We start from the raw sequence: 15,504 nt of genomic DNA, 5'->3' as shown, positions 1-15,504 counted from the left end.
CTATAGTATCCATATTTGCTCTGAGCCTCTACTTGTTACTTGCAGACAAAATTAATCCCTATTACTTTCAGGAACAGGGGTCCCAGATTGTAAGGACTATGTGGGTGTAGACCACAGGAAATGTGAAAGTGACTGATCTGAAAGGTTTTGAGGGGTGTTTGAAATAAGTGGATAGAAGATTTCTGGTGGACTGGCAACACTGGCAACTGTAAGTCTGGTACAATTTGCCAGAGACAATAATGTGTTCTACTAATTTCCAATTAAATTACACTGCCAGCAGCCTTTTATTAAGCTTCCACAGAGAATTTTGCTCCATGACGAGCAGGCAGCTCTAATTTTGAAATCATGATAAATATTATGTTTCATTTTCCAGCAAAGACTGTTTTTACAGTGGTCATCAGACTTACTTCTCCTGGCTGTCTTGCTCTGTAAAGAAAAAATATTTTTTGTCCATGCCTGAAATAAAATTTAAAAAATTGTAGAACCTAAGTTTGTTTTAAATGTTCCATTATTATTTTTGGATTCTAGCTCTCACTTGGGAAGAAATGTTGACCAGGTTTAGAGACTGTGTTTGCTTCTGTTTTAAGAATAGTAAGAAATTAATATATCTCTGCAGAAGAAGAATAGATTTTAGGTAATCCATGTCAATGTTGATACAGATATATGTTGAAGGATGTTGTAAATGCATTATCAATTCCCACTCTTCCATAAAAGCCTCTGCTTCGTGGTCTTGCTATCAGATGACTTCTGCATTTCCAGTGGAGCTCAGATTTTTATCTGGGATTTAACAACACAAGGGAGAGAGAGATGAGGTGGTCGATGCATAGAGATCTCTGTAGTGGCACCTTGAACTTTATGGCTGCAAAATGGGGGCAGAGAGTATGGAAACTCCTCAACTGTTACTACTAATTTTTCTGTGTAACTGTTTGCTCTATTGACGTGTTTTCTAAACAATAAACACTGGAGAGAATTTAATAAAATACCAATTAAGGTAAGTACCTGAACTTTGCAAGCACCGAGACAAGTATATTCTATTCCTTTATGTTTCACCAGACAACATGCCAGTTTTCTATTACATGTATCATTTTTTTTAATGTATTTAAGAAACTATCTGGAAAAAAAATAACTTTCAGGAACAAAATGGTTTTGTTTTGTTTTGGTTTTTTTTATAATGACTTGCTGGATACATGTCTCTTTGAAAACTCTTCTCTATGACAGAAATATGTGATAGCTTAGAACCTGTGAAGCATTGGTCTGTTTTAAGTTTTTGTGTTATAGTGTTAATAGTGTTAGCTATTAACATGACTGCATTAGCATATACAAGGCAGAAGCATTAATAGGATGACTATGTGACAAAACAGTTTGACTTGTCTAACTAGGAGTGATTTTGTTTTAGGAATAAAAATATATATGTAAGATTATTTTTAAGTTAGCCTTGCATTGGAAATTCAGATGTTTATGTTCTATAGGTGAAACAATTGTTTTTGTTCTGAATTTATCATTTTATGCATTATTTTGTTTCTTGTCCTTCCATGTTCTGGGCAATGCTAGTAAAGTCTGTTTTCATTTAAAAAACTTCGCTAGGCGTTATAATGCAAAATACTGAAGGCGGTCAAGTAGGAATAGGCATTAAATACTTTGTAACAGTAGAGTGACTTGGATGAGATTATTGAAATATGACTGACAAATTTTTCTCCTTTTGAAGAAAAAATAAAATTGTGAATATTATAATATATTCAGGTATATTCTCAAACATGATACAGCTTTAAGTTTAGAATCCCTTGTGGTTTTGTATATTCTTTTGTTTTAGTGATTTGATAATATTAACTCTCTCTCACACTTGATTTCACTTTTTGCCTAATTAGACTTGCAGTTTTAACAAATGATATTCTGCTTCTCACCGGCCAGCTCTCCTGACCTTGTCGTTATTACTGATGGGTACATGTAGCTGCTTCAGGTAAAATAAGCAGTTGTGCTTTTTAGGGACTTTATGATTTTGCTACTTACTCTTTTCTTCCTCCTAGAGCAGTAAAAACTGGAGGGCAGCAGTTGACTTGTGTGGGCGGCTTCTAACTGCACACGGTCAAGGCTATAAAAAAAGTGGACTACCTACTAACCATACGACGGATTCTTTACAGGTATGTTTAAAGATACACCCTTGTCATTTTTTGCCAACCATATTTACAGGGGCATTTTTTTTTAGTGATCAAACTTCTTTTCCTAATTTATACCTGAAACTTGAACTTATTAAAACATTGTAGCAAGTCACTTTTTCTGTTTGCCTATGTGAAGTAGGTCTTCATTTAAAACACTTTAAAAAAAAGTCAAATTCTGTCTTAATTGTGTGTTTTTAAAGGTAATCACATTAGTAAAAAGGAATAGGTTTTGCTATCTTGGAAGATTCACTGTGCTAAATTCATGGACACCATCTAGACTGTGAACTTTGAAGTAAGAGTTCAAATATTAGAAGTATGTTTCATGCTGTTAAGAAAAGAAGAACTCAAATTAATAAAAGTTTGTGAAAAATTACAGGTATTTCACTGAACAAAATGTGACCAGATGACAAGTCATGGTTCTGGCCTTAGTAACTATAAAGCTCATGGAATTTCACCAAAATCATAACAGATTTTAAGAATTGTATAAAATTGGAAAAACAGTTAAAAATCATGATAATTGATAATTCTTACATACAAAATCGATTTAAAGAGAGATGTTCTAATTTTGAAGCAGGCTTGTTTTTAAACTTCATCTTCAAAATCTCAGTACCTTTACAAACAATTAAAACATCAGTCCTCTCTGTCTTGTTTTAATGATCTTATGAGAAGTATTCTGTCAAAAACCACGTAAATATAAATCCTGATTCTTATCAGTAAGTAACACAGAAACTTTGTCAGAAGAGCTTATAAAGTTGAAATTGTGTTTGGATCTGGCCTGTGATTAAAGATAATAACAGAACTTGTCTTTTTCTTGTTTTAATATGTATTAATTTTTAGCTGTGGTTTGTGAGACTAGCGTTGCTGGTAAAGCTGAATCTATTCCAAAATGCAGAAATGGAATTTGAACCGTTTGGAAATTTAGACCAGCCTGATCTTTATTATGAATATTATCCTCATGTATACCCTGGACGAAAAGGTGAGATCCTTGATTTATAAAATGCTTTTTATTTTTGCCATTTTTACCAGTTCTAGGGTATTGAAATGTAAAAAACGCAAACTGTAATAGTTTATAACCAGAAACGGGCTGTGAAAGGTGATGAGAGAGTTTGTGGAAACAGAATCTATAAGCTCTTCCTCTTAAGCTCATCCAGGTGCTGTAAATATGCTATTTTTAACACTCGTATGTCCATACACACGTGCTAATGCAGTTATTATTTCCTTAGGTTTCCTGGTTTCTAGGATTTAAAAAAAAAATAGAGCTAATTCAATAGTTTTCCTTAGTAAAAAAAAAAATACTGGTTAAATGTAATATTATTTGCTTAGTAATTTAAACTAAATAAAAATCTGTAATATACTGCGTATCCCATTGTTGGAGAGGAAAACAGATACGACCAGTCTTGATTCTTTAGAAGTGGTTTATCTTGAGTAATAAATGCACTACTTCCCACTGCTCCCAGTAGCCCATAGGTTAACCAAATCATTCCACTACTAAGGATATTCTAGTCCTCCAGGAGTCTGGATTTGACAAATTGCTAATTTTAAGAGCAATTTCACTCCTGTTCAGGCTATTTTAAGATTTTTTTTTCTAAATATATTAATTAGAAATAAATAACTCTCCTGCAGTACACTGTTGAGTGATCTTGCTGTTGTTTGGCTTTTATATTTGAACCACAATGTATAATAAAATGCTTTGAAGTAACAGTTTTAATAGCATCACTCTGAAAAAATGTAGTCCAATTTACATAAGATGCTGTTAGTCTCAATGAGGAAGGCTAGAAAGATACAGAGATTTTTGAGGTTGCTGGTTGGTGTCGAGAAGTTGGTGTCGAGAAAGTTCAGGATGTTTTGCAGAAGATTGTTTCATCTGTTTAGTGACGCAAGGATCAGTTGCAGCTCAGGGAGGCTGATGTAGACTACCTAGAACAAGTCCCTCTGACCTTACTCAGCATCTTTCAGGCAATCACAGGCAAAAATTTCATGCTTTGCCTTAAGCGTATTCAATGCACTGAAAAGGAACTGTGTTATTTTTAAGAGAGGTTTTGGTCATCAGGTTGGACAGCTCTTTGGATCTGGTTGTATTTTGGCAACTTTGCACATGATGCAGTGCTGCACAGTAGTAGTCTTCCCCAGCCCTTATGTATGTTTCCACGTCTTTTTTCAGTATTACAAATAAGTTATTTTGCCTAAGAAGATAATCCTTGCAGGTCATGCCAGTATTTGAGGCATTTCAGTCCTCGTGCCACAGAGCATACAGGTAGCAGTAGTTCCAGACAGTCTGGCCAGCTGTTGCAGGCACCTGTCCTGTGACTGAACTTTGGATCCAAACTGTCTTTGCAGCAACCACTCAACCACTGCACCTATTTTATACAAATTAGGAAGGTATCTCTGGTAAAAAAAAGTGAGCATGAGGAAAGTATTTTATTTCATGATTATATGCCTTAGTTCATTTTTAATAGCTGAACATACCAGCTGGGACCATAATCTGATCATCTGTAAGGAAAATAAGATCAAGAAGGTTGGATGGAGCTGACCTGCTGGTTGTAGATATCTCATATAAATACAATGTGATTAAGATGTAGGAACAGCTATCAAACCTTCCTTAAGTAGTTCTGAGGAGAGAGAGAGATGCTATTTGCAGGGATGTAGGAGAGAACAAGCAATTCTCTTCTGGCTAGCATTAAACTACGCAGTGCCGGATTATGGATAAGGAAATTTAGTATACATGCATCGTTAACCAGCTAATTTAAATAATAAAATAGATATAAATCATTCATATATTTTGGTTGAAATGTATTAGTATGAATCCACAACCCACTGCTGTTTGGTAATTTTACATATCATTTTGTGGTGTAACAAGCATAAAAGGAAGAGTTTTGTTTCAACATTTTAATTTTGATTCATGGCATATAAATGGAGTAAGCACTTAAAAATCAATTTAAGAAATGAGAGTATAGCTATAAATAATATACACATTAATACATATAATATTTTGCATCATTTCTTTGTATTCAAAATATTCATAATAAGAAATTAATAAATTATAAAGTTTTCTGTGTTTTCTATGCTTGAAGAAAGGAAAGTTTGTATACCTGAGCTTCTCACAGCAGTGAGGATATTTCCTCATCCATTAGCCTCTGAGAAACGTACTTCAAAGCATTTAAATTTGAAGTAGATGTATGAGGAGTGGGAGGTGTTTTTTCCATAATATGGCCAGTACGGTCATCTTAATTTTCCTCTGAAGCTTTCCCAGTACTTTTCTCCTTTTGGCAATGCTACTAATCTCTGTTTCATCCTGAGATTTTTGTGTGGCATTTGCAGCCACACTGTACATGGATTCCATTACTGTTGTCTTCATCGTGACTGCAAGATCTAATCTTTCTGAAATCTTCCTTTCCTGGTTTCTACAGTCTCTTTCTTTGGTCATCTCCATTGCCTGGAGGGGTGTGCACCATCTAGGGGGATGGAATCTGCTGGGATCCTTGTATTTGCCAGTTAAATTAGTTAAGTTAGTCTTTGATCATTCATTTTTGATATGGAGCAGAGAGCAAACCATTCTCATTTTCCAGTAGAATCTTAAAATTATTCAGTTATGGATTTATTTCTTCCAAATTCATCTTCAGAGAGAAACAGAAAAGTCCAATTTTATATGTATTTTTTTTGTTTTGTAATAGATGTTAGGTACTTAGGTCAGGAACTCTGTTGCAGATTGTTTCGTGCACATCTCTGTGGGGTTTATACTCCATGGGGTATATAAGGCTGAATTTTTGTCATTGTTCTCCTGAGTAATGGATTTCAGGATTTTTTTTTTTTTTAAGGTTTTGTCTTTTTATTTACACAGGCTGACCCACTTCTATTCAGATTGTTTCTGTGTTCCTCATGATACTTCATAAACTTTCCCGTATGTTAGATTGGCTAACCTGTCATTTCCGTTGATAATGCTTATGTGTTTCTGAAAGAGTGAGAGCCAACAATTAAAACGGAACATTAAAATGCTATTTCATTCTTTTATAAGATAATTTGGTCTTGTTTCTGGTTAATAGACCAGTAAGTTACAGAAAAGTTAATGCTACCAAAATCAGTGTTCTAAAGCTACAATAATTTGGAATAATTTATTTTTAATTACGAAGGAAAAAAAACAAAACTATGCACATGTAAAAATAGGATTTTTATTCCTCTGACCAGAGGTTTACGTGTATAGGGATGTTTTTTCTCCTTTCCCCTTATCATTAGTCCTCTAACATGAAATCAGTCTTCTGTTGTCTTGTGGAAAGTTCCTAAATAAGGAACATATTGTTAAATAGTTAGTTGTATGTGCTCTAGAAACTGATTTCATACTGTACACCTGCCTATGAACTCTGTTAATAATTCTAGCACAAGTTAGTTGGGGGTTTTTTTAAGTGTGGCTGTGTTGTGATCATAGGGGATCAGTAGTTTGTGCTGCAATAGGCTGACACTTTCAGATGGATAGTGACAGTTTAAAAATATATATATATAAAAATATATATGTGTCTTTCAAAGTAGTGTGAGTCACTACTAGACATCACAAATATTGTTTTAGCATGTTTCACTAGGTCTATATTACTTTTATGACTTTACTAATATCCACTGTAGCTAGAAGTTTTAGCAGAAATACATGAAAAAATGTATTAAAAATACTTGGCTGTGGGAGATTTTATTTTTTACATGTCCTTATTTGCTGAAGTAGTGCTCTTACTTTATTTTATTCAGTCTTGAAATTGAGATCCTCCTAAAGGCTTCCTATCTTACATGATCTAGAATTGTCATTCAAACTGATGTTCTAAACAAATTTTCAGCGCTGATGTCTAAGATTAAATATAATCATTATTACATTTAATACATTTATAAAATAGCAAAATATGTAAAAGGAAACTTGTCATATGTCTGTTGACACAGAGACGCTGCGCTTACTGTGGAAAAACTCATCCAGAATTTTTCTCTAATAGCTGCAGAAGGCATTTTACAGTCATCTGGACTGTGTGTAGTGCAGAGGACTGTGTACAGCTCCAGGCTCTACCTGTTTTCTGAAGCCTGGCCCTGCTTCTGAATGTCAGACTATGCCATAAGGAAGAACAGGCATGGGTTGGGGAAATTATCTCCTGTATGCTTTCACAGTAAATGTAGTGATGTCCCTAGGTGACATTTAGCCATTTTGAGTTTACTGTCTTCCTTTCTTCTTCTCTGCTGCTGTCATAGAATCATAGAATGGCTTGGGTTGGAAGGGACCTATAAAGGCCATCTGGTCCAACCCCCCTGCAAGGAGCAGGGACATCCCCAACCAGATCAGGTTGCTCAGAGCCTCATCCAGCCTGGCCTTGAATGTTTCCAGGGATGGGGCTTCCACCACCTCCCTGGGCAACCTGTTCCAGTGTTTCACCACCCTCATTGTAATAACTTTTTTTCCTTATATGCAGTCTGAATCTACCTCCCTCTATTTTAAAACCATTACCCCTTGTCCTATCACAACAGGCCTGCTAAAAAGCCTGTCCCCATCTTTCTTAGAAGCACCCGTTAGGTACTGGAAGACCACTATAAGGTCTTCCCAGCACTTTCTCTTCTCCAGGCAGAAGAGCTCCAACTCTCAGCCTGTCCTCATAGGAGAGGTGCTCCAGCTCTCTTATCATCTTCATGGCCCTCCTCTGGACTCATTCCAACAGGTCTACGTCCTTCTTCTGTTGGGGGCTCCAGAGCTGGACACAGTAGTCCAGGTGGGGTCTCACCAGGGCAGAGTAGAGAGGCAGAATCACCTCCCTCGACCTGCTGGCCACACTTCTCTTGATGCAGCCCAGGATGCGGTTGGCTTTCTGGGCTGCAAGGACACATTACTGGCTCATGTTGAGCTTCTTGTCCACCAGCACTCCCAAGTCCTTCTCCTCAAGGCTAGTTGTAGCTAGTAGGATGCTGGCTTGCTGAAGCTTCCTTTCCTTTTTGTCTCTCAGTGTGGTTTTGGATGATGCTATAAATGAAATGCTTTTTTTTGTTTGTTTGTTTTTGTTTTCCCATCCTCATCAGCTTTTAGTTAGTGGGAGAACTGTGGCAGAATGGGAAGTGGTGCAGGGGAAAAAGAAAAATAAATGTGGTGTGTAGGGAGGCAAAAGGGAGTAATTAAGGTAAAACAGAGATAAGAGAAGAAATGCACAGATTAAAGAAATTGTAGTGTATAGAATGCTCCTGTCTGTTAATGAATTTTGCAGAAAGAGAGAAGAGAAGAAAAAAAATACTCCAATCCTTGTTAATGTGGTATTGGTTTTCTCGTGTTACCACAAATGCTGTTGTACCTGAACTTACACTCCCATATCAAACTGCCTCAGTCTTCACAGTTACTCAGAAGAGTTATTCATTGAAGCTCATGTTGACAGTAAGAAACATATTAAAGCCTCTAGAGGAACTGGTTTTCCAGTTATTTTATTTGCAGTACTGTGTACATCTCTCTATTGTCTCTTTAAATTCACTCTCTGTTGTGTTGCCTCAGAGCTACCTTCTATGAAATCAGCTAATATGACTTGAATAAATACCACTCAGCTGTTGGGGTTCCAGTTGGCTATTCAGAATAGTCAGACGTGCAAATACAAATTTTTCTAAAATAACATAGATATTTCAGTTAAGAAGTGTATGTATAATTTTAAGGGAGTGGAATGCTGCTAAAATATTTAATTGTGTTTTCTTTCCCAAGGCTATGTAGTCTCAATATAGACAGTACAAGCTTAATACAGTATTTCTTAAAAGTGAGCAAGTAACTAATTTCTAAATTCTGCCTTACTACAGTTACCAGTAGGTAAGATTATAGTGATCTCTCTGTGGTAGGGCAGTTGTTGCAGAATTTTTCTGCATTCTTTCTCTTACATTTTCCTTGCTTTAGTGCAAATAACTCCAGATTACTGAAAAAGTACTTTTGAGACCTTTCAAAACCAGATCTTAACTGAGAATATCTATGTTCTTCCATCACATGCAATTAAATTGTGAAGTACATGAAAACATGCAATTTCAGATAAAAATTTTAAAACTTTTTATTTCAATGGTTGCAAACATTTGTGCTCCTATCTCTTCTTCAGTCCTTCTGGAATGAAAGTAAAAAACAAAAGCTTGGAAACTAGTCTGTTGAATCTGGATTTTTAAGTGTACTTTTAATTGACACTGAGATTCAAAGGATTCAAAATTATTACAACATCACTCTTAAAAATCTGCTTATAAATTATACAAGTATGATATTTTAGAAGTATGTGAAAGTGTATACGTGCATGTAAATGCAAGGACGTACATCTCTGTGTATACATATGTATAAAGCAGAATATCTTTCTGAAACTGGATTTTCTGTATTTCTTTTTACCCAGTGAAGGAAGGGTTCATTTCTTTGTTTTATGATTTTTTACTGTCATAAGACCCCACTTCATACTTTAAGTAAATCATAACTTTTTCTACTGCTGCTTTTTGGTATTTAAGATTTGTTGAATAAGCTGTAGAAGGCAGATTAGAAAGGAATTGTGGTTACTGATTTTGCAACAAGAAAATACAAAGATAAAATTACTAGCTATTGGAATCCTCTTTTTTTCTGCTTTAAAAGGGCTGCAGATAAGGGCTGCAGTTTGAATTTGATTGACATGAGGTGATGTTTATGTTATAACAATTATGAAAATGTGCAGCTGTTCAAATAGAAATTGAAATCTGTGTTCTTAGAAAATTCCACCTGATCTTACTATTTTTCCTATATGTTCCCATGCTTTTGGAGTATCCGTTTTCCTTTCAGCAGACCTTTTTTCACTTTTTAGTTTTACCTTTTGTATGCAGATAATATATATATGAATGAGATTAGTTCATGCTAAAGTGACAATCAAAAACCATTTTCTTTAAAAAAATCTCTACTGATTTAAAAGTGATAGCTAAGAAAAGAATTAACTTAAACTATTTTTCCATTATGATTTTTTAATAGATAAAATTATGATGAAACCCCTAAAGAGGAGCAACAGAAGTCAGCTGAAATAAAATTTATTTAACTTAAAAATAAAATTTCAATACATAGCAGTAATTGTAGGGTGTTGCCTTTTGTTGGAGTCATCTAAGCTTAGTTGATATGGTCTTTCTTTAGAAATCCAAAACATAAAGTAGAGAGCAAAATCCATATTCCTGTGCTCTTAAGTAAACATTTTAATTACAGGATATGCTGGTGGTTCTAAATATTTCCTTGACATGTTGCCTTGTTAAATTCAATACTGAGTGAAATGTAATAGAGGACATGGGCTTGATTCCAAATAGTTTTGCAAAAGGCAGCACATGCCAAAATCCCGTGTTGATATAAAATTCTCTTATCCCTAGTGAGATATCACAGGAAAATATATACCCACCAGTAAAGGAACCTGTTACAAAGAAATATATGTTACGTTGTGTGCCTTAAATATGTGACCTAACAGTAAGTACGCAACTGAGACCTTTCAGACAATATGATGTCACTCTTTATCTAACATGCACATGTATTTCTGTTACAGCTTAATATTAATGTAGTCAATCTTAACTTTCTTTTTTTTTTTTTTTTCCCCCAACGTAACTGTGTTTATTGAGGCAAGTATAGTTTTTTTTACCTGCTGTTGATCTGCTTTTTAATTGAATTTGGTACTCTTGAATTCTACAGCCAGCCTTTCAGACCTTCATAACACTATTATTATTGATTTACTAGAGTTATCAACAAATGTCATTTACCTCTTCCCAGTTGTTTTCTTGTTAACCTAGACAGTATAAATTGGAAATTACAGTGTTTTCTAAAAGCTCAGACACACCTTTTTTAGGTTTCCAGTCTTCAGATTTGTCACTGTCTTCATAATAAAATGTTAGAAAATACTCATCAGAGGGCTCAACTTCTGTGTCTTGCAAGACAGAGTGGAAGCAGTATTTTTGTAGATTTGTGTCCAGTTTCTTTTTCTGTCATATATTTTTTTAACAACAGGTATGAACTCCTCCACACTGTTGTTCTTTCAGCAGAAAAAAAGCTGAATGAAGAGCCTTTGATGCAACATTATATGGTGATGTCATAGAACAACAAATCCACATCCTGTTGTTTGGACCAGAATTCTTAGTGACCTCAGAGTTAACTGTTCCAAGTCAGCACTTTCTGCATTTCTCTTTTTTTTTGCTTTGTACCTTTTAATCAGTGAACCGATGTGGCTTTGAGGATTCACAAGAGCCACATTGCAGTTTGCCTTTGCTTTTTTCATCTCCAGTTCACCCCGTGAAGCTCTGCAGGGCTGGATTTCAAACCCCTTATGCTCCAGTGTTCTCTTCCACCATGGTACACACACAGATCACATTGCTGAGTCTGATGAGAACAAAGGTTCATAACCATCCACTCTGTGAAAAGATTTTTAGTAACTTGCTAGTTGCTTCTCTTGGGCTCTCTCTTGATATTTTTGTTTCAGACAAGTTCAAAGATGATTGTTCTTTTTTCTTTTTTTTTTTTTCTTTCTTTTTTAGATTGAGAAAATTACAGTTTCAGATTCTGGATGCAGGAGACAATACAGTAATAGAGTACTCTGGGTAGGGGAGATGTTGTCAGTTTTTACACAACTCTTAACCAGGAGTTACAGAATTACTTCAAGGAGCAGATCTCTTCACATGCATTTTCTGTTACTGCCATGCACTTCTTCCTGAGAAGTGTATGTAAATTGTATTAGCACTTTATCTTGGTACTCTTTGAAAGCTTTACGAAATCTAAAGTAAAGTTATGATCTTTTTTTTTAACCAGAAAATCAATTTATTAATGTAGGAACTGAATTAGATATATTATCCTTACCTCATATTATTTAACTAAAAAGAAGCTTACTCAGAGACTGGAACATATCTGGGAAAATGTACTTAACCCAAAATCTCAGAGTTTCTAAAAAAGAAACAGAGTATTTAAGGAATATATTTGGATGTGTGGCTTGGGTAAGTGCTGCAGGATTTTTCTGCGCAATTTGCTCATCTGATTTGACTTGAAGTTACAAAGTACTGTTTACATGGAGTGGTAAGACACCTTTACCAGTGGTAAAAGCTCACTTTTTTTCTCTTCTGTTTTCCCCAGTTACCATGCTTGTGTGAGAGCATGCATATGGTTTTGTGCCTTCTTCCTCCCCTAAAAAAAAAAACTTCTGCTATTCAGAAGGTTTACAAGGAAACTGAGGAAGAGGTGTTTCTGAGATTTTAGATAAAGTTAGCAGCCTGTTTAATAAGCAGTAAGTAACAGAAGTCCACTAGCTGTATTTGCTGGATGCTTACGGTAAAATTTCTTGCAGGATACTAGTTATGTCATGAGTTTTAAAAAGAAAGAGGAGAAACAGATGCTAGAGTTTTAGATTCTCCTGCATGAAACAATAGTATAAGTTCTGGTTTGAAAAGTCATTACCCTGAGTACCCTTACACCATGGGAGAGCTTCTTTCTGGTTTTGTTTGAGAGACCTGTCACTACACTTGGCGTACCTACTAAGGATCACACTGGAATGCTTATTGGTCACATGATCTGAAGGAAATACTAAGTGGTTGACAAATAATACATTAATAAAGTACATTTCAAAGTAATATAGTTCTGAATGCCTATTACATCTGAGGTCTTAGTTGTGATAGGAAATAAATAAAATTCTTACAGAGTCTAAGTTGGTCTGGAGTTGCGTTCATCATTCTGACATCCTCTGACACCACTTCTGATTACGTAGGTTGGGTTATTCCTTCCCTTTGCATGGATCATAACAGCGTGGCTTCATTCTGCAATATATAAGATCAATACTTTACAAATTATGCAATCCAAAAAACTGTTTTACAAAACATTATATGAATTTTATAAAAATTGATAACGCAAGACATTTAATCTGCACTCCATTAAATATCTGTCTGTCTGTATGTTGAGCTGTTCGATTACCAATTCAGATTTTCTGTATAAGTATTTATGGAGTTGACCTTTTGCCACATTTTACAAGAGAATGTAATGATACAAACTTGTTCAGAGTTGAAAATGCTACAAGGCAGTCATTAACCAAAAATGTTGCTAAAACTTTAGATTCCTTTTGGTTTATGTGTCAAATTTTCCAAAGCTTTACTGATGAACAAAACTTTTCCTTTTTTACTTTTGCCTTTGAAATCCTATTGAATGCAGCAGTGGGTGCACGGTTCATGTGTTGGAGTACATTAAGACTACTTTATCTGAAAGAATGATACCAAACCAATTGGTTTTAGGCGCTGCTTTTTTTTTTTTCTTGGCACGATTACCATTGAATGATGGAGTTAGAACTTGGTCACCAGACGGATGGTAGAGATGGAACCAGCTGCAGGTCATGCTTGCTTCCATAGGTCTGTGGTCCAGGTTCTTAAGTTCACAGCGTATCTACAAAGCAGTTTTTCTGTGGTGTTCTGGCACAGAATTTAATCTTAAATTATTTTTGCCTTCATTTTCACTGTTATTCACCCCCCACACTCTGACTTTGTGTCTTCACTTGTGTCATGCTAGGAACTAGTCAGGATACATAGATAAAGTATTTGATGTCTTTGTTTCTGGCTGAATAACCTTTTACACTTCTCTTAATGGAATTTGAAAGGCAATTTTGTTTTCTTAATCTCTGTTCCACATATGATGATGCATGAAACTTGTGCGTACATCCGTTATGGGAACACAGCAGTCACGGAAGCCATCTGACTGAATTTATGTTCTGATTCAGACCTTTACACAAACCTAAGGATATTAATAGAAAAAAGAAGCAAAATATTTTGTCATATATTTTAATTTCCTAGAGGACTTGATAAATTTTTAGATGTATTATTATTTTTGTTCTTCATTATACCATTTTTATTTTTTATTTCTTTTGACTCGTTGATTTTTTTTTTTTTTTCTGTGATATAGAGGCCTTTTATATCAGGTTTATTTGGAAAAGGATTACGTAGAAGTGGTTTTGCATGCCCTGGTTATATAACTTTTTCACAGGCATGCTTTTAAGGGCAATAATTTAATCTTACTTCTTCTATACTGATTGTAAAATATACATAATTATTAAATATTAAGAGTAATGTTGTAGCTGCAGCTTGAGTAAACTTCCAATTTTTTAATCCTTCATTTTAATTACTTTATTAAAATCTTCAATAAAACATTCATTGTACTTCCACAACTTGTTTTTTAAAATTAGAATTAGGTGCATCTTTTTCTTGCCTTCTTGATTATGGTTACATGTGTTTACTGATTTGAAACATTTTATCATAAGTTACATGTTATAGCTGAGGAAAAGTTTGCTATTTTCTCACCTTTCACATCTTTCATCAGGAGAAGAAAAAGCTATGAAGCTAAAGTGAGCTTTGTGTCATACACACTGGTGAGAAATACCTTGTATAATGTAGGCAAATCACAAACTGATCATTATAGCAAACACGTTTAATAAAATGAATTATGTTTGTAGGTTCCATGGTTCCTTTCTCCATGCGGATTTTACATGCCGAACTTCCTCAGTACCTAGGTAATCCTCAGGAATCACTTGACAGACTGCATAGTATGAAGATAATCTGCGCCAAGGTAACAGCTTCTCATGCACTAACATTTCTTAAACATTCAGAAATATTTTTTATTGTCCTTCATTAAGTTTTAACTATGACATTTTTTACTCCATTCTTATACAAATAAGGAGCTCACTAATAGCAGTCGTTAAGTAATATTCCATTTTAGGATACATCCTTCTCTCATCTGTGGTAGCTCTAATTAACATGAGTAGAACAGAGGACAACATAGTTCTCTTGCTTTCGTGCTTTTGCCAGAGAAAACCTGGAGGACAGTAATTGGATGTGTTTAAGGGCAAGTAGGAGAGCCTTCTTCCCTCACCAAGCTGCATGCATCTAGCTCAAAACACAGTTGTTAATGATCTTGAACCTTCAAAAATAGTCTTGATCCTTCAGAAACAGTCTGAATAGCTGGTTTTGGAAACTACAGTCATTTGAGAATATAAATACAACCTGCTGAGTTTGGTTTGTGTTTTGTAAAGTGTTATAATACAGAATTATGGCCTAAATTATAACATGGGATTTGTTGGTGCTGAAATTGGAGTGATGGTGTTGTGAGCACTAACCTTATCCACTAAACCCAACACCCCTTACTGTTAAGCATGCATCTTTAAATGTTTTTTTCAGAAATCTTTCCCAAGTAGTTTAAGGCAACAGTGACTGGGTGTTACAACGTGGTAAACTCTAGAAGAAACGTGACATTATTGTTTTATCTGTGACACTTGAAAGTTCAAAACTATATATAAGATAAATACATACCACTAATTTTTATTGTCAGTATTCCTTGGAAGCTTCCTGTATTTGCTCCTGAAAATAACTTGGATAACAGAAGTGA

The 15,504-nt window shown here is 34.9% G+C and overlaps 1 protein-coding gene across 2 annotated transcripts in view; it reads left to right on the top strand.

Moving 5' to 3' along the window:
• TRAPPC12 (trafficking protein particle complex subunit 12) overlaps positions 1-15,504 on the top strand; it is a 49,717-nt gene that overhangs the window by 11,321 nt on the left and 22,892 nt on the right. For both annotated transcript variants that reach the window (XM_086745282.1, XM_086745281.1), the window contains exons 4-6: positions 2,025-2,138; positions 2,994-3,132; positions 14,576-14,688. In XM_086745282.1, the coding sequence (XP_086601408.1) occupies positions 2,025-2,138; positions 2,994-3,132; positions 14,576-14,688 (366 nt within the window). The remainder of the gene's footprint in view (positions 1-2,024; positions 2,139-2,993; positions 3,133-14,575; positions 14,689-15,504) is intronic.

Source organism: Chlamydotis macqueenii, chromosome 3 (assembly GCF_036417535.1).
Source record: "Chlamydotis macqueenii isolate bChlMac1 chromosome 3, bChlMac1.mat, whole genome shotgun sequence".
In the NCBI taxonomy this organism is placed as follows: Eukaryota; Metazoa; Chordata; class Aves; order Otidiformes; family Otididae; genus Chlamydotis; species Chlamydotis macqueenii.
This window is presented reverse-complemented; position numbering and strand designations above follow the sequence as displayed.